This window comes from Aphelocoma coerulescens, chromosome 1A, assembly GCF_041296385.1.
Source record: "Aphelocoma coerulescens isolate FSJ_1873_10779 chromosome 1A, UR_Acoe_1.0, whole genome shotgun sequence".
Lineage (NCBI taxonomy): Eukaryota > Metazoa > Chordata > Aves > Passeriformes > Corvidae > Aphelocoma > Aphelocoma coerulescens.
Genome location: NC_091014.1, coordinates 15,401,560 through 15,427,670, shown reverse-complemented (window position 1 = coordinate 15,427,670; position 26,111 = coordinate 15,401,560). Strand labels below are relative to the sequence as shown.

Genomic DNA, 26,111 nt, shown 5'->3' with positions numbered 1-26,111 from the left:
AACCCAAAACCAAACATGAAACTCCCAAATACACAGATGCAAGGAGCATGTTTTCAGTAGGCACAACTTTATTTTCTAGTTAATGGGTACAATTACTTTTCAAATGCAGCTTTTTAAGTGTAAAAAAACTTAAAATACATACCCAAGTTTAATATCTGACATGCAAAGACAGAACAGTAATACTCAAAATGCATACAAAAATATCACTTCTTCATCCTACTGGAAAAAGATGAGCACACCTAGTTACACTACTTATGGATATTTGAATTAGTCCAAAACTAGAGAATTTTAGCTTCAATCCAAAATCCATTATTTTGGCATCCTTAATTTTGATGGATACATAGAAAATGAAGCACATATCCACTGAGAAAGGTATTTTAATACATTCTGCATATTATCTCTTACCCTTCTATGCCACAGTAGGTTTTGAGAGAAATGCTGTTTTTCAGAAAGTTTAATATTTTGTGCCTGTTAAATGAAGAACAACCATGCCTGGAAGAAATACGCAGGCTGAGAATAAGTGCATTTTATCATGTTTTATCACAATTAATCCCAGATCAGGTGTCGTATTTGGAAAGGAACTGGAAGACTGTTGAATATTTAAATGCTTTTTAAATACCTGTACAGAAAAGAACTAGAGAAAGTTCAGAAAATAATGTAAGGGCACTTCTCTGTCAAGTAAGAATCTGTACTCAAACTTCACAATGCAGATGTCATCTTGAGGAAAAAAATAATTCACTGCTACCACTTTTTTACCATCTTTTCCATAGAATGTGTCCCACATAACAATTAGCTGAAAGCTCACTTACCAGGTAGAATATTTTACTTTTTACATAAAATGTACACCTGTTTTAGAAAAGCAATACAGCCTCTAAAAAATGTGTCACTGGCCTTGTGCACTGGCAACTGTTCCAGTAGTCAGGTTAATAGGAGTTGGGGCCATGGCCTGATAGGGACTTCAGGCCAGTAAGGTGGGCTGAAGTGCCAACCTCCCATGAGAGACTGGCAAGGGGACAGAAGGAGGATAGGTAGAGTTAAAAGCATGAACTGTCAAATCACAGCCTGGGCTGAAGCATTCGTGTCAACAGAAATTAATGGTTCCATCTGAAGAGGCACAGAGTGGTCTGATTTGCCTCTTGAACACTTGCCTCATTCTCAGCTGGTGGAGATGCCCATCCCACAGACAAATGGCCCATACCCATTGTGAATACAATCCTGCTGTTTGCTGGCTTGGACTGGAGCATGAACATAATCTAAATTCAAGTGTCTGAACTGAGAAGCTTCAATGACTTGTGAAGGCCGAAGTCTGACTTAACTAGAGAATACAGATGACAGTTTGGTGCTGTTACCTATTATGTAAGATACTGTCCCACTGACTGAAGTTTATAGGATTTTTTTTTTCACTGATTTTGACACAGTTCTCTCAGGTGCTTAGGCCAGAATAATTCACTTAGTGCTTAGCTTTTCCACTAGTGTTACCTGCAGCAGAAATCTCTGTGCAGTGTGATGTTGGAAAATTTCTCTGATGTAATCAAATAAGGACAATTAAATATACTAAAGCTAATTAGTCCACATTGTTAAACCTAAAGTCATTTTATACCTGGACATTTCTTAGACTTTAATTTTTATCTGTTTCCTCACCATAGAGGTTGTTTTCCCATTTAAAAAATAATGTAGTGCTAAAAAATTTAAGTCTGTTTTCTGTCAAAATACATTTCTTCTTCATGAAAATTAAGAACATTAGTTCAAGATTAAAGTTTTGCTGGTCAAATCTTTATCTTTTGTAAATTATTGCACTTGTGCATTATGAACTTTCAAATGTAAAAGAACAGCAGCAGTTTGATGTAGAATATTAAAAGAAAAAATCTCTATAAAAATATAACTATTCATTAAACAAAAAATACACCTATATTCCATTTAAAAAACCCACAAACCTCAATACTAGGTCATATTCTGACTTTCTTGCTTGCACTTGATAGCATCCTGTTTTACAGATTCCATTAAGTACCCAGGGACTAAGGTTCCTTAATTTATGTCACGATCTGCCTCTTGATGGAGATTATGTAACCTAGCTAAAATAATCTTCTGTCTGTCCTTCATTTAAGAGACAATCATTAATAGTAGTGCAAGACTTGCTACAATGGGATTAATACAGAACTAATGAACCCATATCCGAGGGTCTTTAGAAACTTTTCCTATTTGAAGTATTACAGCAGTTCAGTGCTCTTTCCTGTTCACGTGACAGTTTCACCTGTCACCTGTTTCAGCAATCAAACTACCTGCAGCAATTTAAGGAACTGCTTTAAAAAAATGATCATGATACATTTTTCATGGCTTGTCAGCACATATTCTCACACTAATGTTCAAAGCCTTGGCCATCTAGAACACCTGCCCTTTCACTAGGCATTGAACAAATACTGCCATCCAGAGATTTTGGTCTCTTCCACTCTCCAGGGAAGACCACAGAGCAGCTTTTCATCCTGTACACATTGATGAAAGTGTAGTGCAACTTCTGCCTGACTAGTCCCAAAACTGAGTACATCTTTCACAATAGTCTTCTGATTTTCTTTTTTATTAATATGTATCATAGCGGAAAGTGCTTGCAGAATCAAGGTCCAGAGTACTTCTGGGATAATGTTAGCTAAAATTTGGAGAGTTATAGAGATCTGTATCATTCAGACAAACAATCAAGGTTTTCTTCAAGTGCAAAGATTGGTTTCATAGCAGAAAATGCTGATATAGATAGTACTGGTGCGTGAATACTGCTGTGCGCTCACAGGCAGGACAGTACCAGCAGTCCTTCAGGAAGCAAGTCGGCGCATAGCCTAGACAAATGGGTTTTGAAAGGTGGAGAGAAACAGGCCATGGTTAGTTCTGAGTGTACACCATCTGGGAAAATTACATGTTTGTGTAAACTAAAAACTCAGTGAAAGTATAAAGAAAGTAACTTCTGTAACGTGCAGATTGTGCAAGAAGGTGTCTGCTGTGTTAAAACGAGGATGAAAAGGTGAGGTTGACCATCATTTTGGACTCTGGTGCCTCAAGCCTTACCAATCTTCTTTGAGGCACCCATCTTGTGTTTAGATCTATTTATAAGCCTGTGTAAGGCAAAAGTAGTCCTAAAGCAAGAGAGATGAGATACTTAAGCAGATACAATCTACTACCATCTCAAGAAAAATGTGACTTCCTCGACTTAGCACTGACATTTGGTATCCAGAAACGGTGTTCTTTTATGGAGAAGGTACCTGTTGAGGGTACTCTCACAGCATGACTCAAGGCTACAGGCAGAGGGATAGACACATTCAGTTCTAAAGTGCATACCTCTTCCTGCACATCAAGTTCATCATCGGGCCGGCTTGCTTCTGTGAACTCTATGGGTTCTTTAGATTCCTGCATGAGTGAAATCTTGGTAGAAAGGAATTAAGAAACATGATGAGTTACATGTTGTCCATATCACTGAAACTGATTTTTTTTACTCTCAATTACCTTAAAATAATTTCCACAACTTACAAGAGTGTGGTTTTTACTGTTCCTTGACAAAGATGATGATTTAGTTCAGTTGAGAGGAACTTAAAAATTGCAGAGCTTTTGGGCCTGTCTCTGCTTACATGACTAGTTATGGCTTTGTAAATATAATAAAAACATTATCTATCTCTAAACTTCTGTATAACATTATAAAAATGTTTACTATAAAATATTAGTATGAAAGAGTTATAAAACATAAGGGTCCTATCCTAGTTATTTATCAGTAATATTAATTGCTATTTATTCGTAATACTGTAACAGTGACTGCTAGGAAAGGAATTGTGGTGAAAAGAAAGGAGGACATTATATGACCATTTTCCTAGTGAAGGCCCATATCTTTAAATGCTACAGAGCATTCTGGTTATCTGAAAAACACAGAGAATACAACAAGGAAATGCACAGAGAAGGGCAGTAGGAATGAACACTAGTGTGGAACAGCTTCTGTATGTATCTGCAACAAGTAGAATGAGATTATAGCTTTGATCAGAAGTCTATGGAGTGTTGGGAAAGGGAGCAAGGAATCATTATTCATTGCAGCTAACAATCCAGAAGTCCAGCAGGCTTAAACCAAGCAGGAAGTATTTGTCACATAATCTAAAATTAGAGAACCCATCTCCACAGGATAGTGTCACGGATTCCAAAAGGAGTATGACAGACACATTGAAGAAAACTCCATCTGTAACAATTAACTATAATGTTCCAAATGCAACCTCCTGCTGAGGAGGTTCTTAAGATGCCAGTCGTCAGAAATTATAAATTGTGTCTTAGGATGAAGTGTTTTCCATATGTGCTGTTTCTCATGCTTTTTTCACTAACAAAGTCCTGGAGTTGACAGACCCTTCCTTTAATCTAGAAAAATACTCATGTGCTACAGAAGCTGCCTAATTTACTACACTCCCACTTTTTTTGTACTACAGTTCTAGGTCTAGTTTTCAAATGTGCCACTTCAAGAATGAGTGCTAGATGATAGAAGGAAGGGAAATGTACTGCTGGATATCCTTACCTTCTCAAATATGGGATCCTGGTTGTCACTGAATGTCATTTGATTCCTTATGTAGAGCACAGCATCATGGACAGTCAAGAAAAATATGTCTTTTCTGACAGTGTCATCAAAGAAGGCACTCCGTTCCAGCTGAGATATAAGGCTATCTGAATAAAAGAAAGTCATAACAGGTTTATACAATATGAAGTAATTTAAGAAACAAATGTCAAAATACATAGTTGCAACTATCAGAAATCAAATATACAGCCAAATGAATCCATAAATTAATAGTTTAGTCTTGAATTTTACTTTCCATATTTCCTTTACACCCCACCATTCTTTGTGTCCCAATGGAGCCAACAATGTTTACCAGTGTGACAATTCACATATTTATTAGTGCACGTTACCACAGACACATCTAGAGATCCCTTCTCACCTTCATTTTATTCTTTGCATGACTGAAAGTAGAAATATTTGGATATTTACCTTGATATGATGCAAAGTATACTCTCACATCAATTCTCTCAAACTCTTTAATTATCTAAAAAAAAAAAAAGTTTGCAACAAGGACATCAATAAACAAAGTCTATAAGGAGAAAATACATATACGTCTGTATGTCTATGTAATGTATAGGCACATGCACTTCATTTTTTTCTGATTTTCTTTAATCCACACAGTACATTTTGTTTATTCATCATAAATAAGGTACTGCTATACTTTGCTATACTTAAGGATCCAGTAGTTAAGTACCTTGTTGCTGAAGTGGCCAGTCTTCAGCTATATAAGTGGAACTACCCATTTTACACACACAAGCATTGCTGCCAATTAAGGTTGTTGTTCTGTTCTCAAAATATGAATAATCACCTCTCCAAGCGAGACCACATGGGCCTGAGCAAGCTTCATTTCCCCCATGTATGTGTGATATGATACAATCATTCATTGGCCCATGCAGATTTTTTACACAGATTTTTCCCTCGTGCAGTGCATCAGATGGACCTGTTCTTGGATGAAAAAGCTACATATGGAGAGTCATGTCAACGGACCCCATATTCCCACATAACTAGTCAGGAGGCTGAAGTAAGGCAAACACTGCTCCTGTATTTCACTTAGTTAAAAGGCAGAAGACTGGAATCCACCCCTGGCTCCCTGGTGGCAGGCAAGTCTCCTAGTGTTTTCAGAGGTGATTACTAATTCCATTCCCTTCTGTTAATTGATAAACTAGAGTCATGGTAAAGATCTGGTTTTATAGATAGGCTGAGTAGTCCCAACTGCAAAATTAAGTTAGTGAAAGCATCAATCTGAACATACAAAATATCAGAAAATACTAAAGACTGAACAATCTGGTCCTACACACTTGCAACTGGGCACCAAAAAATATGGGAAATACTTGGCCTTAATCTTTACACCTCATTTCCCTCTTCCTAAACCAGGAATATTATCTCCTTATTATGTACTGTGAGTTTGAAGATTAATTAATGAATGTTGATGAAGCGCTTATATTAACCACTATAAAGAAATTAATCATTCTTCCTTCATAATTAAAATAGTATGGAATGAATAAATAAATCTTGTGGCTAAAGACTGAAGAAGGATGGTAAGATGAAATTTTTACTACCTCTGTATTGAGTGAGCATCATCCTGTGCCCAGATTAAAGCAGGAGGCATGTGGAAAGAAAATATATAACTAAAATATTTCATAAGATATGCTTATAAGAGGACCACATTTTTCAGTTAAATTTTTTGAGTACTTGACTATGCAAGTTTCATATTGTTCTTTTAATGCATTTTTTCCCACTTAAAATACACACACCACCAATATTCTACTTTTTGCTGTATACATTTTGAGGATATTTTTCAACAACAGACTTTCTAAAACTCAGAAATTAACTTCAGCTAACAGCTCTTGATTTACATACTGCTGACTAGTTTCATTTTCATAGAACATCAGAAAAAAATGCCCTTACCGTTTTTATTGATCTCACAGCTACAATATCCAAGAAGGTTACTGCTCCAAAATCAAGAATGAGACTGTGAATGGGCACCTTGGGGATGTTCACTTTGACTGGGAGTTCTGAATTCCAGTCCACCTGGATCTCTACTTCTTTGGTGGGAACTTGAAGATCCTGGTTGTCTTCAGGTTCCTCATCAGTCTCAAAAGCTTCATTATTAATACCAGGCTCACTGATGATGCCATTCTAATGTGTAGATAATAAATGGAATATAGAATTTAATCATGGGGAAAGTTTTGGAGTTAGAGAAAATACTTCCCTGTGGTATCTTCTGAAGGTTGAAGGAATTGACAAGACAGATACTTGTGACCAGTATCCCCAGATCCCAATTCTGGTACTGTAGTTAGCATAACTAATGCCATTTTAATAAGGCAAGAAGCCATTCTCCATGGCCAAGCAAGTTGTGTATTTGTTCCCTTTTCCCTCATTCTCAGGCCCTGAAGGTCCTGTGAACCAATTAGACAAATCAAACAGATTTCTTCTTCCTCTCCCTATCAGCCTCAAGATTCCTGCGCACCAGGCTAATCTCTCCCTTCCTTGCTGAAGGTCCCAGGCACATGGGCAACCAGGTGTAGTTGTTAACCCCATCAGAGAAAAGTGAAGCCTAAAAGTGCACAGAGCACTGTCCATGACAAGTCCTGTGTGGGAAATTTGGACCAAAACTGCTACTGACAGTGAGACCTGTGACACTCCCAGGGGTCAGGGATGCCTCCACTGTCCCCTGTTTTCTCTAAGGATTGGTGACTCATCTTCTTTCATGTCATTTTTTAATCTAGATTATGATTGTTATATTGATACATTAAACCATGTACTAAGATCTGACCTGATCTGCAGATGTTCCAGGTAATAAGAAACTCTAAGTTAAGTCAGGATCTAGGTGATTAAAACTGTAAGTTAAGTTGTGTTATAAATTCTGTATTATGCTACTTATAAACTGTACTACCATGTAGTAAGTCACACTTTTCATCTCTGTTTTAAAGATGAATACAGAGTAATTCATAATTAAGCCTTAACTAGAAAGCTCCAACAGTAATCCTTTGAGAAAAAATAGAAATGAATGATTTTTAAAAGGCCTACCTTAGTAGCTTTTAATTTTCCCTTCTTGATTAGCTTTTGTATTTTCCTCAGTGCTTTGAGTCTCTTATTATATACCTTGACTGCATCAAATCCCACCTACAGAAAAATGACCAAAATTATTTAACTTAACCTAGATATAATTCTGAGGAAATCTCAAGGATAGTTAAGAAACTTCCAAACCCATCACATATCACTTACTGTGGATTTGAGGCTGCTTTTCAGTCCATCAATGTTAGCATAAAAAATTGGACTTGAAAACTTGAGAATCTTCACACCTTCTGGTTCTATAACCTGGTTCCAAAGAATATAAGGTTAAACAGCAACAGTCATATTTCGACTAGTAAGAAGCAGTTTCACTGTTTCAACAGTTCGACTACATATCTAATTAAAAAAAAAAAAAAAAAAAAAGCATGTGTTTGTTGATGATTGAGGGGATTCCATTTTTAGAAGCTTACAGCCCCAGCATGCAAGATGGAGCAACCATCTGGATGAAGATGCTGAAATTTGTTATCTTTGCAGACCCCACTTCCAAATTCAAGTAGTGTACAATATGCAAGGCACAACCTTTTCTTACACTGACTTCTAGACTGAAGGGAAAAACTCAGCAATCACTTACATTTTTGTAGTCCTTGACCTTCTTGTAGATGTCTGTGCCAGGAATGTTTCCAAAGCCTCCCCATGAAGGACTAACAGAAACAAAAAGACAGTGAAGGTAAATGTCATACATGGCACTCATGGAATTGAAGGCATTGCTGCACATACAAAGTGTCTTTGACTCCTGTAGTTTGTTTTCTAATGCCAAGCTAACAGACTTGCAAAAGTATTGAAGCTATTTTGCGTCACTGTAGTGAACAGGCCTTTATAAAAACAAGGTATTTTGGTCTCAGCCTACTTAATCCACCATTTTGATTTAAGAGCTGAGTGAACAACTTGTTCAATTGGTTTCCCAATCCAGAAGAATATTTTAAAAGCAGATTAGTTTGCTTTGAATTAAAAAAAACATTTGTTTTCTCTGAAAAAAAATCGATGGTTTTTAAATTTCAAATCAACTGAAATACATTTTCATTATTTTCAGATTATGTCAATCTTTTTGTCCAACTTTTAAAATTTTTATTTCAGTCAATAACAAAACCAAAATGTTTTGCAGTTTCCAGATACATATTTAACAGTTGAAGCAAATTGTTTTCAAGTTTTTAAGGGCTCATCTCCCCTTTATATTTTGGTAACATTATCTGAGTTGAACTTGGGAATGTTTTTTTGAGGGTTTCTAACTCCATTTTTTGTAATCTACTATTCTGTAACAACTTCTGCAAGGCTTTATTTTTATGCATTTGCTGACGGTGAAACTATCCTTTGGTAATGCTAGTTACATTACTCTCTGGACTCCAAGCTGAAAGAAAGGAGTTACGCTGTATTTTCAGATGAAAGATCAGTGAAAAATAACAAGATGACCAAATAACATTCTTCAAATCCACCTTTTCTCACCATTCCACTACCATATATTCAAATCAGCCAGAAGCACAAATTTTTTCTTATTCTCGTGCTTTCTCTTGCTCTTCTTTTACAGCCATACAATCAGTCTTGTATAAGCAATAAGTGAAAAAGTTATTGGCATGTGCAGCATACTGCAGTAGTATTACCTGCTAAGAGTTACTATAATGATCAGCTAATTACACAAGCCATACATCTGTTTCAATTTGATCTAGACTGCTCCTATCCCTTTCCAGAACTCAGCTATGTGTATGCATAGAAAACATATGGCTAGGTACCACCAGAGTGGCAAGCATGGTATGAAATACTGATAAAATAACGCAGCTTCTCTTTTATCAGTGTAATTAAATGATAGCACACAAAGAGTGTCTTGTTCTAAAAAAACTGGCTTTTTTCATTTCAAAATTTTTGTAACACAAGCAAATATTCTGCCACAAATCATCTTACTTTTCAGCATATTATCTTCCTTTTTCATAATATAAAACTAAGAATTATTTCTGATACTGTATTACTTACAACTGAACTCTCAGCACAACTGTCAGCAATCCAAACAAAAGGCCAGCAAGTAATCCCAAATCAAGTCCCAGAATTATGGATGCTATACATGTAAAAACCCAGATCATCTGGAGAAGAAACAACAAATGTAAAGTGGTTTAGTTTTAACATATGACTCCTGGTCATGCTAAAGAAACACTAGACCAGATAATCTGAGTAGCAGATTTTAACTTTGGAACTGATGGTAGCACACTAGCAATTAGCTGACTTCCACACAAAAGTCTTCTTTTTCCTCCAAGATGCTTTAATCCATCATTATCTTATTAGGCGTAGTTAGATTTTTAGGAAAGAACAGGTCTCCAACATAACAATATTTTTTGATCTGACTCCTTTGGTAAAATTAAAGGAGATACAGTTAAATGTTGCATTTAGTTGTTTCTGATGATGGCAATCTTTGTTAATCTTTCTTAAAAATTGGTAAGAAATTTATTTTACCAAGATGTAAAATACTGTAAGATGCCCTCCCATGCAGACATACAGGGAAGGAAGGGGATTCCTTAGTGATATTTAAGAGAACTGTTGCAAAGAGAGGTACTTCATATTAACAGGTTGATGGCACTTCCCCAAGATCTCCACTGAATATTCAGGCAGAACAGTTGAAGTGCACTCCTCAGTTCTTTCCTACATCACTGCCCAGGCAGAACATGCAGTAGACTCAATTTTTTAAAAAGCTGAGTGCTTGCACTTCTCACTGAAGTCAGTGGGATCTTATGCCTGTAAACCAGTAAATGATTGACTAAAACATCTGAGATCTAAGACAGGTACTGCCCAATGACACTAACTATAAAATCTAAGCACAGTAAGGACTGCATGGAAAAAATGTCTTCCATGCAATCTTTTCCTTCTCTAAGAGCTGCAATCAAAGTCTGTTCCACAGAATACACACTGGGAGATGTGAGCAAGTACCCTGAGATATGGTTATAGTGATTCATAAGAGAAGTCTGTTCCTACATCCGTTAGCATGCCAAATGAATCCACATTCTAGCTTGGAGTAGTCTTGCTACATGAAAATGTGAAAACATATTTTCTGAGGACTATCTGAGATTATTCAGACAAATGGTACGTTCATGTGGTAACAACATAAATGTATGTACATGAATTAAGGAAAGGTCAGCTTTTCTGACTCATTTAAACAGTGCAAAAGATAAAATCAGAATGGTAAAGGTGGCAACAGGCCACCTTTATTCTGCTTTTCAAACCATATCAACACAAGATTTCTGTAAGCTATGGAAATGGATATGAAGGAGTTATCACTGCACACAAATACCCTGATTGGTACCCTTACTGCAGAGTATAGGGAATAAAGAAAATTAGCAGAATACTGACCCTAAAAGGGGAATTTTTAACTGACCTCATGGCAAATGCATTTTGAGAATGCACATAAACATTTTCTGACGTTAACTCCTCAAAATCCTGTTTATGTGGTAGTTAAGAGAAACTTGGTTGGCATTAAAAAGTAAAAAAACCCAAAACCAGATAAAAACATTCAGGAGGAAAAAAATTTAGGTTACTTACAGCATCCACTTTATTCTGTCTCCACAGACGGGGAACATCAAACACTTGCATGAACATCCCTTTCAAGTTAGCTATGACTACCGCTGCCAACACAGACTGTGAAGAAAAATGATGAAAAAGTGGTATTCAGAAGCAAAACTGCATATTAAGATAGTGCTCAACATTAAACATCACACTATAAATCACAGCCCTGTCTGGAATCAGTCACCACAGTTTAAAGAGAGATATTAATCTTGCCCATCATAGCTGAGCATTTGTATCTGATGTGGCTGTGCTGTAGGGGAAGAGTACAGTACCTTTTGTAAGGGCTCTAGCAATTTCCCCAGGGCAACAATAGAAATCAGAACGATCCCAGCTGAGATTATACCAGCAACCTGCAAAGAACAGTGTTTATAGGAAATGAACTTACTATGACTCCATCGTGTTTCCAGGATTACAAAGAAAAAGGTTTAAATAGTTGCACATTACATTTCTTTAGGAACAAGGAGACCTGCCAAAGTGTCATTGTGTTTAGGCATATGTGGGCAACCATTATGTACTTCAGCTAACACAGAGGGAATTCAATTAAGCAGGTAGTCTAAACAAACACAAGGTAGTAGCTCTTGGAGGGGTTATGTTACATAGACAGATGAAGGGAGCAGTCTGTGTGTCAGCTGGAAAAGGAGCTGCTGGATAAGCTGTAGCTTTTCACTCTTAGAAACCGCACAACTGTAGTATGGGAAAACAAAGTAGTTTACTCAACATGACAAAGATGGTCCATGGCTAATGGTGAATGGCAAATGGCAGAGATGTTCAGGCAAACACATGAGAGCTTAAAGATATCAGGGCCAGCTGGGAGAGATTTCCTCCCACATCCTACTATGACAAACTTAGTCCTTTAATTGGAAATGAAATTCTGGGGAACTTGAGTTAAAAGATTCTGACCCCTTAGGTAACTCATGCTATGTAAAACTTGATTGCCCTCTTCTGGCAGAGCTACAAAAATGATTCACTACTAGAGCTGAGCTGCTAAGACACCTGTGGCTTTCCATGTGCCAGCAACACAATCATTTTAGGACTATTTTCATCCCACAGTGAAATCTGTGCACTACACAAAATTAAATTTACCTGTGCACAGTACTAGTAGGAAGAAGTCATTACCTGAGTCTTTCCACCAGTACTTTCTTGGACTGCAGTCCGTGAAAGAGCAGTAGTTGCAACAAAACAAGAAAAGGCACCTGAAAAAATGTTGCTGAGCCCAAAGGCAATAAATTCCTGAAAGATAAATGAATGATGCTGTAAATACAAGATGCCTGAAGACACTTTTTCAATGGAGAATGACAATAGCTTCTGCAGTAGTTGACAAAGTAGGCAGCACAATAATATTAGGAAGAGTACAAATTAGTAATAGCTGTTAAATGTTTACACAAATGCCTCTTGTGCCAGTGCAGCTACCTCTGTTTGGAAACCAACACAAAGAGGTTGGTATACTCCCCCTGACGTGGACGTACTCATCTGAGTACAAAGGCGTTTAAAGCTTACTTCCACCAACGTTAGCACACCTAACATTTCTGAGAATTACACTGGACTAATTGCATCAAGAAATGGATACTAGAATAAATTTAACTCCCAGGTATCATCAGCTGAACAAATTATTCTGATCCTTACAATAGTCTGAGTTTAGGCAAGCCTTTAACTACTGCAAAACATTGTATTATTATTAGAAGTATTAAGGAACTTTTCAATAAAACACTGTTTCACTGTTCTAAGAGTTTTTTAATCTAAGCATCCCAATGAACTCATGCTGAGTCTCAGGCAGCAGTCTCATAGATTTGCCCCAGGGTCACAGATGCTGGCACCTACTGATGCTGGTTGTTCTGCTCAAGTGACAAGGACCCTGGGAGCTTTATGTCCTGGGATCTGGGCCATTTCTCCACTGGGAAATAAAGAATTTGGGAGCTGTCTGCAACCAAACCCATATAATTGACAGAAGCATTGTTTTCACCAAGCTGATACAGGCACAGGAGCTTTTCACTCACTGCAAACTTTTAAAAATATAATTTAATATTTGATTTTGACTGTCTCCTTTTCTGCAAAATTAAATTTCCTGTAAGTTTTTAATGTAGCTCCAACTACAAGAGCAGGAAGTCATGTTCTTTAACAGAACAGACCTAAATAATTCATGCCTATTCCCATGTAACCACTGTGATCTGTGAGAAAATATTGGACATATAGTTCCTAGTGCTCTTAGGTGTTAATAATCTGGATCTATTAAGACAATATAGACACTGGTAGATAACAGTATCATCCCGTCCTTCAAAATTATTTTACTAACTGCTTTTATGATGTTATTTTAACTTCTCCAGATCAAGTAAACTATTTGCCCATCATTTTGGGCTCCATTTAACCTTTCACTACATGTAAAATTCATAACATTGTACTGAAAGGAAGGCATTTGCTTTTATAAACTAATTCTTTTACTACAATATTTAATCAGTATCTTTGAAGCACACCACTGCTGGCAGAACAACATATTCAACAACAGAACAGCATAAACAGCAATTCTAGGATTATGTTTTATTCTTTCAGATTTATTAAACTGAAAGTTGGTGCATTTTGGTCAACTTTAAGACCAAGTGTTATCAGATATGGCCTTTGAGGATTGTAAACTGATAAACAGAAGCATAATTTTCTTATATATGGCAAAACAGTGTTTCTAAAGTCAAACTTTATGTAATCCATTAGTATTGAAATAAAGGACTCATTAAACAAAGTACTTGTCTTATCTACTTGCTGTAGTGAGGCCATTTTTTAATATGCTCAAAAGATCAAATGAAAAATTACCATAGATGCAGGACAAGGAAGCTTTCTGACATTTTAATTCCATACCACGGGCAAGCAACATAACCCCCGGTGAAGACACTGAACAAATGCAGGAATCCTGTAAGAGCTTGTGATGCACAGCTCATGTCACATTCTAGCTACGTGCCCCTAGAAACCAGTGCTTACAGCAGTTCAGCCATTTAGTGCACACAGCTACTCCAGCACGTTCATATGCTGGTAGGCATTAACTTCTGTGAAGCTGCAGGACTGATCTATTAGGGTACAAGTGCAGTTATATTGATGTAACTAGTGTCATGCTGAGAAGTACAATAGTTTATTAACTGTACAGTTCAACCAATTCAAATCCTGCATGAAGATTAAGCCTAAATAAAGCTGTCCAGAGCAACTTCTTAGCTTGACATTGCCTTCACCTGCCCAAGCAACACACCTCAAAATATGCCTTAGAAGTGGAAATGGAAAGTAGGTTGCTAAAGCCAGCCATGTCAACTTGAAATCACCAGATAATTCCCCTATACAGTGCTTAGCCCTTTCAGAGGTACTGCAGTCATTAAACCAATACAGAAGGAATGAGTTAGTATGAAAAGCCCATACTGAAGATGGATCTGGCTCATCTCTATGTGGTCATTTCAGCTTTTTTTTTTTTTTTTTTTAAATAAGAGTTAAGAGTTGAAAGAACTTCTCCTGTCAGACCTCAGTGCATCTGAAAAATGTGGGTGAATGGTGTTTCTTTCATTTGGCTCCATAAGTCAGCATGTTTTACGTTCACTATGTTTATAAACTATTTTGGTGATACATACCTGGTTTCCATCAATAGCGTAGTCATACTTGGTTGCATATACCTTCCCCACAGATACAGCAATAGCATAAGCAACAATAGCAATGGAAAAGGAGGCTGCTATCATCTGGGAAAACAGGCTGATGTTTGGAGGCTCAGGAGGCAAAAATCTAGCATTTAGAAAACATGTTAGTGTTAGTTGTAGAACTTTGAATTCTGTTCTTACCAGAACTGTCAAGGAGTTTGAGGCAGAAGCATACAGGTTGCTTATAATATGAAGTGTAATGTTTCAAGTTAATAAAAAGGTGGAAACAGCCCATTGACATACAGAACACGCTTATCTAGCTCACCACAGCCCAAATCCTGATGCTATTAGTCAGCAACAAAGCTCCCATTGTTCTCAGCATGGCTGAGATTTGGCCTTATGATAGCAAAGTGAAAAACTACATTTTTTGAAGCATCGAATAAAGGATGTATTGAACAGTATGATGAATTACATAAATATGTTAATGACACTTCATACTATTGTTAACATACTTCTTCAGTAAGACCACAAAAGCATTTTGTCTCCTACTGTGTTTCCACAAATTTTAATTAATTAAGCCCTGAATACCAAATGGAATGTGAAGGTTACTACTGTGAAGTGCTCTGAATCTTTCAAGTGAAAGTCTCTACCAGTGTAATCCTCAACATCCTTGCTCCTATGAGTATGGAAGTGACAAGGCTGATTGGGATAACAGTAGTGGCATGGATATGAACCACAGTGGGATAACTCAGGATTACAGAAATTAAATCTATGCAGAATTTTGTTATTAAAAATCCTTTTTTTTTTTAACCATTTTCCATAGTCCTATAGTCACTTCATGAGCAGGAAGCAATTAATTTTCAGATAGACTTCATTAATTAGATAGACATTCCTAAGCCCGTTTTACAGAAGAAGGAAAACTAGGCAACATATTTAGATGGTATAATTGATAGAGCCAGAAGTAAAACTCAGAAAATCTCCAGATCTGAGTTCTAAACTCAGGTTACAGCTCTCAATGTTTCTTTTATGCATTTTTTCTTACTACTGTCATTTTTAGCCAATTAAAATAATACCTTTTTCCCACAAAACAAAGACACTCACCCTCTTGGAATGCTCTTAACAATGCCTGCATTGTAATTTTTTTCCAAGTCGGCAGCATATGAAATGCCAGTGGCTACTATTGTCTGTAATAAAATAAAACAACAGTTTTAAGACTTAAAAAGAGTTCCTGTCTTCCTGTAGCTAGACCCATCTATTTTATCTGTTTTCAGCTTTTGTTATGCCCCTTTGCTTACCACAATAACTTCTATTGGTATAGGTATAGGTATCTTGTGTTTGAACCGATCATTTATTTCTTTAACTACCATGCAGACAAAAATGGTGAGGAGTCCAGCAATAAGATCTGCAATGTTGGTGGTACCAATTCTTTCAAATGTTTCAACAAGAGTCTGAAAAATAAAAATGACGACATAAAACATGCCCATGTCCACTTGAAGGATGTGCAAACACTCATGAGATGATCCAGATGCATGGGGTTTTGGAGAACGCCAAGTAACTTCTTCATTCAGGCCTGGAGAAGCCTGAGGATAATGTATTGTCAAGGTGCTACAGAATCAGTGAAGGGATTTAATAGGGAATTTAATGGAAAAAGCATAACTGCAAGAATTGTCCACATAGGGGGCTTCTGCTTCCCTATTTTTAGGCAATTAATACTAAGTAAAAAGAGCTAACTCTCCACCTGTGTTTTACCTCTACCTGTATCAGAGCAAGGAAGGGAAGATCGGTAGCTTCTTCACTTTGACAAATAGCAAGGGAGGTCCTCATTTTTCTAAAGAGAGCTAGCAGACCCCAGTTCACTACATGCCTGGTACATGTGGTCTGTGCATTACATGCTTCCTATTTCCACTGCTGACATACAGAGAATGAGTGTGAAGACACAGGTTCTACCAGGCTGTGGAGAATCCTGCACTTCAGAAAAGCAGTCACTAAACCTCACTTTACACTACGTTAACCCTCCCAGCAGAGTTCTGACCCAGACTGGAGCACTCACAACCGGGCTGCAATAGGCAGCTCCCTTCTCTACCCTTCCTGTGTCCTTGCTTGATCCTATTGTTTATTACAAGTAATTGTACAGAGAAAACATGAAGGGATGATTACAGGAAAGTCACAAATACTACTCTGTCCTCCTCCTAAGCATCAGGGTAGTTCTCACTTGCTTCCTGTCTCCAAGAAAATGTAATTATCCCATGCATAGTGAAGCAGCTGTAACAGAACAATCTGGTAGAAAAGGGGTTAGAAACAGACTTCTTGCATCCTGGTTAGTTCCCCCAGTAATAAGCTTTTGGTTTAAACATAAGAGAAGGTTTGCAGCAAGAGCACCACTCCCACACTTCTGAACAGGCTTTGGTTTGGAAATACAACATCTAAGTGCTTAATCAGCTATGTTTGCTAAGTTAAAGAAGCAGCCTTCCTGAAACACTGAACCAGACGCCCTCCCTTGGTTGACTGAAGCCATTTCTTGCCCATTCTGCTGTTCACCACGGATCCCATAAGAATGGCTGACCACCTCTTGCACTGCTTCACTTCACAGGGGAACAGTAACTTCCTGACTCTGATTGGGGATTCTGCTAATGTTGGATGCTTGGGGTTGCAGTTTGTTAAACAACACTACTGAAGCAAGTCCAAAACTTGATGAAGCAGACACAGCAAATCACTGGTTGAACAGACCAGAAATAACAATTTCTTTGCTCCACATGCACCTGCAAACACACTGACCTGGCTCACCTGTAAGAACACAGAAGCTTTGAACTTTAACCTAAAAAGTCAGCATCCCATTCAGGCTTGCTGGAGCTGGAAGAACCATGTAGGTCCTTTTAAAAAGTGTATTATACTAAATGTACCATCCATTCAATAAACATAAAAAAGAGATGGAAAAAAATGCTGGAATAACAAGTCCATCACTCTGCCAGGTCTGCTGAAAGGTGTATTATTTAGTATTTTGTCTCATATAACTTTGCTTGTTCTGAGGGAAAGAGTTTCCATTCATTCTGGAAAGGCTTATAAGATAATACTTTTTTACCCCCCCAAACAGTCCTCCTGATTTCTTTTTTAATTTTTACCTTGCTGTTTATAGTTATATTCATCCTATTATTGGCAATTTAGATGTCTGTTGTATTTTTGCTAGTCTGGTTGCCAGAACTGGCATGTAAAATCTCCAAATACATTTTTCTTTTCCTAGAACAGCCTCTTTTAGAAAACTGCTGCTCTAATATGAAGTGCTATGGAAGATCTAAAATATGATGAACCTGGATAGATTCATGCTGAAGTCAGTGACAAAACTCTGAATAATTTTCCTGGGAAAGGATACTATTCTGTAATACCAGACCTCTAAGAATTCAGTATTTCTGTAATGTAGCCAAAACATTTCTCCATTTGACCATTTTCTGTAAAATCAACAAATGGAGTTGTGATAGTAAAACTCAGCCTCACATTTGCTAACCAATAGGTAACTGGCCAAAGGGTGGGAATCTGCATCCTTTAGGTATTCACATGCATGGCTACAATGTGAAATGGAGAACACTGCCCTTTACCAGAATGACCTGCTGGTTTAAGTGTAAAGAGCCTTGGGACTAGCCAGCTTTGGGAGATAACCTGACAGTGTTAATAAATGATCAAATGTCCTTCACAGTAAGTGAGAAAGCAAGGGATGGGACAAATTGTAGTCTCAAGAAGTGAAGAACTGTTTTGCTGGATAATCACATTTAAACTTTATGTGAAAAAGTGCTCTGCCTGAAAAAGACTTCAAGACGGCAATTAGACTTTCTGTCTGGAGAACCCCAAAAGCAGCTACTTAGAGCCCCACAGCTATAAATAAACAGCTGCAGCTCTTCATTAAATTGAGAACTAAATGAATCCCCTATACTTACCACCATATATATGAACCACCCCAGTGTGAAATGGAAGCAGAAGATAAGCAATTATATAAAAATATCTGTCATAGAACCAAAGCAGATTAGAAGGGCATACTTACATATATTATGGAAAGGACACCATTATAATTTTTAGTTGAAACATTCAGAACTATTTTCAATTGTGACACAAGCACTTGAAAAGCAGCTGCAGTTGTGAATCCCCCAACTAGTGGATCTGCAAGGTACCTCACAATGAAACCGATCTGGAGGACTCCAAATATAACCTGGAAAAATCATAAAGAATAACAGCTCGTTAAATAACAAAAAGGTACATTTTTATTTGGAGATTTCTTATGCTTTGTTTTTTCTCTTTGTTGATGCAGAGTCTTAGGACCTTATTTCCCCCCATTTCAGCCTAGTGGAGCTTAGTACCATCCATCCAAGGAAATAAAGGAGACCTGAAGAAATGCGTGAAAGGAAGCTCCAGGATATGCATCACTAGTACTCAGTTTCATGCAGGTCTTCTAGTCTGCAATCACAGGGCTATTCTGTTCTCTATGCTGTCACAGACTCTGCACAGGACAAGAAGTTCTTAAAAGTTTGGGTTAACTTTCCTTCATTTTTGTGTTTTACTACAGGAAAATGTCTGACTGCCCTAGTAGGTATTTTCCCGCCATTAACATTACAGCAGTGTCAACCTTGTGTCTTCAAGTCAACATTTTACCTGTAAAATTCCAACCAGGAATGTGAGAGTACTAGCAATCAGCACTCTCTGTGCATCTCTGGATTCAGTGTCTATCAGTGTCCCAGTGCCATTAGTCCCTGTAGCATTACTGCCTTCTATGAGAAAATTCTCATCAGGGGCCATGCTCAATACAACAGATCCCACCATCAAACTGACTACTGGGAATGGACCTGTAATGACAAACAGACCACATTAAAGTTTAATATGCATTGAAAAAAAGCATGTATCAGACTAGGCAAGAAACTCTAAGTCAGAAAAACCATGTAATATTGTAATTGGGGTACATTAATAGTGTGAGGGGCCAAGCACCACAGGCACTGCATACATGACACAAAAATATTGCTCCTTCTTTAAATACCGCTCCCTCTTTAAATAAGTCACATTGTACATACAGGTGCAGGTGCAGTTTCATGCTTTGCTTGAGGCAATTTAGAGCTGTACCAAGGCCAAAAGGGGCAACATGTTCCAACACGCTCCAACCATCTCCCTTGTATCAGCATCACAACCCGACAACATGGATCACCAATCCAGGTGAAAGCAACACTTATCTTTAAGTTTTGGGGTTTGTTTATTTGCTTGAGTTTTTTTGGTTGGTTAGATTTTTGGGGGGTTTTGTCATGGTTAGTTTTCAGCTGATCCAGCGTGCCACATGATCAGGGATCCCAACACCATGGTTGAGGCAGGAACATGATCCAATGGGTAGGACCACATCTTTTGGCAGTATTGTGCTATTACATTGGCTAAAGATGACTGAAACTATACTTTGGGCAAGATACAGAGAAAGTGATCATTGTGTCAGCAAAACACAATCGAAAAGTAATCATATTTGTTGCAGTTATTTACTAAAATTATGCAGAAAAGGAAAATGTCACGAGATGTCTTAAGAAGAGTAAGTTAAATTTTACAGATTTAACTTCAGATTTTTAAGTTAAATTTTACAGATACCTTAGGGGACACTTCATGAATAAGAGCATTGGGAAAAGCATAAAGAAGGAGTGTTGGATAATCTAGAAAGTAGGAATGCCACCATAAGTAGGCATAACAAGTCAGATCTGGATAGTGAATGTGGGGTGCTTGGTAGGGTAGGAAGAGGCTAACAAAGTTAAGAAAACATATGGAGACACTTGATGCAGCAGAGAAGAAAGCTGATGAAAAAGCGTAGTATCATGCCAAAGCTCTGGGAGGAGAAAACAATGTGTTCTTGGTACAAGAAAACAAGGAAACAAGGAACAAGGAAAGACTAGATTTGTTAGAATGAAGAAAAAGGAACTTCAGTGACTGAGCTGTAACAAGACTTTTAAATGTGAGAACTGACAGGAAACAAACCTCCTATTCTAAAGAAAGTATTCAGAAAGAATCAACAAGGTTTACCCATAGCCTTGATGTGAGGACCTAGAGTGAGGCTGGAGTGGATACACAGGTTCTGGGTCTCCACGACAGGCAAGAAGAAGATACTGTCCACAGTAATCAAAAAAGGATGCAGCAAGTAAGGCTTGTAGAGAAGACTAAAAGAGCTCTGTTTTAGCCATCTTGAGCTTTAGCTGATAGACAAAATGTCTGTCATTCTTACTGCCTACTGAGGCCTTGATCTTGTTGTTTCTTGCATAGAGTGTAGCCAAAGACAAGATTTAAACTTCAGCACAAATTCAAGCAAAAAGCAGGGGCACAACTGAAGTTAGCTATTATGCACAATTGCCTGTATAAAGAAGAAATAAACCTTAATTTCCCCAGATCCACCAATATTAATATTCACCATAGCCAATTTGTTTCAGAAAGTAGTTATATTGTATGAAATATGAATGTCTGCAGTAAGGATTAACACTTTGTAATAGATAATTCACTGTAACTTGAACACATGCAGTTACCAACTGAGATGTGCCTTGATGTTCCCAGGAAAAAGTATGTCAGGATGGGGAAAAAAGCAGAATAGAGACCATATCCAACAGGGACTGCAACCAGCAAAGCATATGCCAAACCTGAAATGATAGATCATCAAAACATCATATTTAAAATCTCTCAGCAATCGACTGTCTTGTCTAGAATAGACTTTCAGAAAGATTTACTGCTTTTGTCCAGATGCAATTTAGAATATGTTTTGTCTGTAAATCAGTTGCAGGCACACATGTGAGTATCAATGTAAATGACTGTATATCCCATGCTGGTAGTTGGATGAGTAAGTACTGAAAGATGTTTCTATATTTGCATAGCCCAATACACAGACTGAGATAGGAAACTTAAGTGGAGAACATTGTTGCAAGAGTGTGTGCCTCTTGAGAGAAAAGGGGGATATGTGAAGGTTCTAGCTACAGACAGAAATCTCAAGCACAAGACTGAATTACTGTGCTACACATACACTTCAGTATCTTCAGCTCTTGTGAAAATAGGGCTACTTCTTTTCCCAGCAGCAGCTTAAAAACTAATTACCAACGTAAATCATACATTTGAGAGCCTTGGTTCTTCTGCCTTTGCATACCCGTGCAAGCTGTCAAATCCAGCAAACAATAAAAAAGTTGCCTTCAGAATCATATCCCAGTTAGCCCATGCTGCAGAGTATAATATTCTCCTTCAAGGATTCTCCAAAACCTATCAGAGTTCAAACAACTGAAGTCCTGATTATACTACTGTGACTGATGGGAGGACTGCAAGCAACACACACAGTTGCTGGGAATTAGGGATTCCAGGGACCTCAAGATCCCAGAAGCCTCTCTTTTTTTTTTTGCAAATATTTTGGCCAATTTTTCCTATAATGCATGTTTTAAAATTTCAGATTTTTTAAAATTATACTTAGGTTTAGATTTGCACTAATTTGGGCTTTTTCCCTTTTTTCTACCTTTTTTTTTTTTTTTTAATGCACAGGTAGGAGACCAGACAGTATATTTCAGAAATTGGTTTTACAAATGGATTCTGATTAAGAGAAAATCAGGCCACTGAAAAAAAATAAATGAGGGGGTTATAGTAAGAGCATAATAGCTGTTTTAATTAATATGAAAAGTCCATCTAGCCCAGTTCATTTTAAAAAGGCACAGGGATCCTGTAACTGTACCACTACCTTCAGCAAAGATCTTCCAGCTCTGACACTCTCTTCAGAACTTTCTTCGGGAAAGAATTACTTTCTTTATTTCTCAGGTCACCCCCTGCCTGGGGCAGAAGTTTGTAATGCCTTTTTTCTGCCAGTCTCTGCCTTCCTAGTATGCTCCAAGGGAACAGACAGGAGGGAATACTTGGGGCTAATTGGGAATGCGTAAACTGCTTTCTTTGTTCCCAATGTAAATCTTTGTCCCCTTCTGCAAACACTTAATTTCCACGGAGGGAAAGTGTGGGGTTGACACGGCTAGTTTTGCCTGCTGCAGTCCCGAAAAATTTGTGAAAATAGCGTAAGAACTCTATTGAGATGAAAGAAATGAGTGTGGTGGGTGTGTCAGGGTTATAGTTAGTCTTGTCTTAGACGGATGCTGCCTCAGGCAGGATGGCTCTGTCCTCTGAGTCTTCCTTAAGTAGCTTACTTTAACTAATTTCTGCTTATTTCTGCCACTTTCCTATTTATTCATCTACTGAAAGCTGTACTAATAAATGGAATAAGGAAGTAAGGAAAACTTAATATTGCAAGCCATGTACTGTAAATATCCATCAAGTTTAATTTTTTTTAAAATGTGAATACATCACTGCCTCCTTGAGGGTTGTCTTCTGCACCTGAACAACCTTATGAGATGAATTTTAAAGAGGAGTAGATATCAAGGTTGCATTATTTTAGGGGAATAACTAGAATTTGTATGCAGTTACAGGAGAACTATAGGCTTAGACAATCAAGAAAGAGAAATAAGACCACACAACCTATCTGATTGATCACAATGTAATTAAAATTTTAAATACCAAAATGAATACTCTCTGACTAAAACGCCTGGAAGAAAAGTTAAGTACATCTTCATAGCACATCACAAGAAATTTAAATCTTCTGGCCAAGGAAAGAAAAAGGAATAAATTAAAACCATGAATTACTTATTGCAAAATAACACCTAATATCTAGTATTAAATAACAAGGCTCAGATTTGTAATTCCATCTGCATAACGTCCCTGTGCTCAGCCGGCTCCCTTATAGGAACGTCCTGGGGAGGGGAGCGGAGCGCCGGCGTGCCTGGCTTTACCTTGCAGAGTGGCAACGAGGCCGGTGCTGAGCCCCGAGATGATGTCGCTGACCAGCCACTCTTTCACCCGGTAGTTGGGCAGCCATTCCAGGATGGGCAGAAAGGACTTGGCAATCTGAAAGGCCCTTTTCCTTGAACATCTGCGAGAAAACAAGTGATGAACGCACCCAACTGCGCTGCAACTGGAGCGCCCCAAAACCCCTAAAGTGACAGAGAGCTGAACGGATGCACATTTAAATTTAAGGGGCAGTGACTGTCACAGTCCTGTCTTCCAGGCAGGGACGGAGCGCGTACTGGTGTCAAAAGCGCGCTCCCTAAAGGAAGCACCCCGTGGGCACCGCAGGGACGCAGGGATGTGTTTGCCCGCGGTCTGGCGTGTGGGGCACTTCATCCCTCGGCGGGTGGAGTTTGCGAGCGCCGGGACCGCGCGTCCGCCGGCGCCCCCCGGCTCCCTCCCGCCGCACGGACCCACCTGCAGGCCGCCTGCACCCGCTCGCGGAGCGTGGGCGGCAGCGGCGGCCGCCGCTCGTTCTCCTCCTGGAAGCCGGGCTCGCTGTAGATGGGCCGCGCCACCACGTAGTGGCTGAGCTCGGCCAGCGGCTCGGCCGCCCGCCCGCCCGCGGCCATGGCCCCGCCTGAGCCGGCGGGCGGCGAGCGCGGCCCCCCCCTGCCGGCCCCGCCGCCGCGCCCGCGGCCCCGCAGCGCTGTCCGCGTCCTGAACCGCGGCTCCGACGGCTCTGCCCGCGCCCGCTCCCCGGCCTGGGGCAGGGCGAGCCGGCCCCGCCGCAGCTGCACTTATACGGCCGCCCACGGCCCGGCGCTTTATTTACGGGGAAACAGAAAGACCCGGCTCCGGACCGGCCCGGGCGACGCCTCCGTCCGCCCTCCCCCCGCCGCCCCGGTGCCCCCTCGTCAGCCCAGCTCGGGCCGGTGATCCCCGGAGCGACCGCCCCGACAGCGCCCGTCCCCTCGGGCGAGGGCTGCACTTCAAAGGCGGCGGCCCGCGGGCAGGCGTCGGGGGAATGAGTCTGGGGCGTGCGGAGCGGGGCTGGCTGCACGCACACGAACCCCGCCGACAGGTGATGGCCTCTGCCCCGAAGAGCCGCCTGCCCGCCGGCGGCCGGCCGAAGTGCTCGCTGTTAAGGCGAGCCTCAGGGAGTGAGATAGGACCGGCCACTCCGCACACTGCTTGGCCCACACGGAAGCTTCCTTGGAGTTCCCAAAGCCCTGCTGCGTCCCATGACCCAAGTTTTAGAAGTCATCTCTATGCATAGATACAAGTGCCTAATAACAGCATCTGCTCTCCAAACCACCCCGAGCTCATCCAGGAGCCTCAGTGGGAAGAAGTGGCTCAGAGCCCGCAGGCTCTTTGCGTCACACCTGAAAGGACAGAAGGTGCCCCAGGGCTGCAGCTTCTGGTTTGCTCAAGGAGGCTCGTAGGGAATGAGCTCCTCGTCAGCCCTGCTGTAATTTGGGATTACAGATAGGACTGGAGCTGAAGAAGTCACTCCTGCATGCTGAAAACTGTTGGCTACATTTCAGCTCTTCTACCTTACATACAGAAGACAACCTAGCAAAGATCTCGCAGGATTGAAGCGAAGCACATGTCCTCCTCACCTAGGAGACTTCTTGAAATGAGTGCCACTGTTTCAGCCAACACCAAAGATGTGCTGAGGGCACACACTGACAGTATAGCATCAAGCAAAATATTTTTTTCATGAACTACTCAGGCATGGAGTTAGTTTCAAAGCAATTAAGTATAGTCCTAACTTCAGACATGTTGAAGCCAGCATTACTAAACTGCAAAAAAAGCTATTTACTGGAATTACTTTTTGTAGGGTTAACACAGTTCAGGCTTCATAACTCTGCAACTGGCTTCCCATCTGCTGCACTGTAAGGAAATCTGGGTGAACTGCGGAACTGTTTTGATCTGAGCAATGTTGTATCCAGCACTGAAGCAGCCAGCCTGCCAAAATAAGTCCCAGTGTTTTGTAGGAACCTGTGAGCATGGCACTCTAGCCAGTAAAAGCTGCCTTGTTCTAGAGGAACAAGGAAAGTGGTCTGATATAAATGTTACTTAATTCAGGGTGGGAAAGCTTTCAGATTTTCTCATTAGAAGATAATACCATGGGGAAATGGAAGTAATATTGGAAAAGACGTATTAGACATATACTAAAGCACATACTGAAAATTAAGCTGGCATCAAAACTGAGTAATGTATTAGGTTAGAATCCACTCCAGATAAAAACAGAATATCACAAAAAGCAGTTTTAAAAACTAACTTTGAAAAGCTGTTGTGGAAACATCATCTTAGTTCTAAGATTAATACAAAGACAATTACTTCAGCAAGTATAATGGTGTCTAGGCTGATAATTAAAGCAAAGAACAGCAAAAACATTTGCAGGAACCCAATGTAGATGCCCTACACTTATCACATAAACTGAATTTTCAGGACTGGCTGTGTATTACATGTTATTTTCTCCTGGAATACCCACAAAACTACAATTATCTTATTATTTACAAAACTCATTTTAG

General features: G+C 39.3%; 1 protein-coding gene across 1 annotated transcript; it reads right to left on the bottom strand.

The window, feature by feature from the left end:
• Nucleotides 1-48: 48 nt before the first annotated feature.
• SLC26A4 (solute carrier family 26 member 4) lies at nt 49-24,208 on the bottom strand. Its single transcript, XM_068994896.1, has 20 exons — nt 24,049-24,208; nt 23,577-23,716; nt 21,300-21,410; nt 19,414-19,604; nt 18,809-18,973; nt 16,074-16,226; nt 15,880-15,962; nt 14,776-14,923; nt 12,296-12,409; nt 11,452-11,529; nt 11,156-11,251; nt 9,602-9,708; nt 8,211-8,280; nt 7,793-7,885; nt 7,595-7,690; nt 6,473-6,703; nt 4,994-5,048; nt 4,529-4,674; nt 3,322-3,405; nt 49-2,825 (listed from the first exon to the last, which is right to left on the bottom strand). Exons 1-20 carry the CDS (start codon nt 24,201-24,203, stop codon nt 2,802-2,804), a joined length of 2,340 nt encoding a protein of 779 aa, XP_068850997.1. The 5' UTR covers nt 24,204-24,208; the 3' UTR covers nt 49-2,801.
• Nucleotides 24,209-26,111: the final 1,903 nt, after the last annotated feature.

Excerpts from the sequence above, each read along its gene's own strand:
- SLC26A4 (XM_068994896.1), bottom strand. The coding sequence starts at position 24,203 with ATGGCCGCGGGCGGGCGGGCGGCCGAGCCGCTGGCCGAGCTCAGCCAC. Across the intron at positions 23,717-24,048 it reads CGGGTGCAGGCGGCCTGCAG|ATGTTCAAGGAAAAGGGCCT; the intron begins GTGGGTCCGTGC and ends GTTTTCTCGCAG. Across the intron at positions 11,252-11,451 it reads TGCTAGAGCCCTTACAAAAG|TCTGTGTTGGCAGCGGTAGT; the intron begins GTACTGTACTCT and ends TTTTCTTCACAG.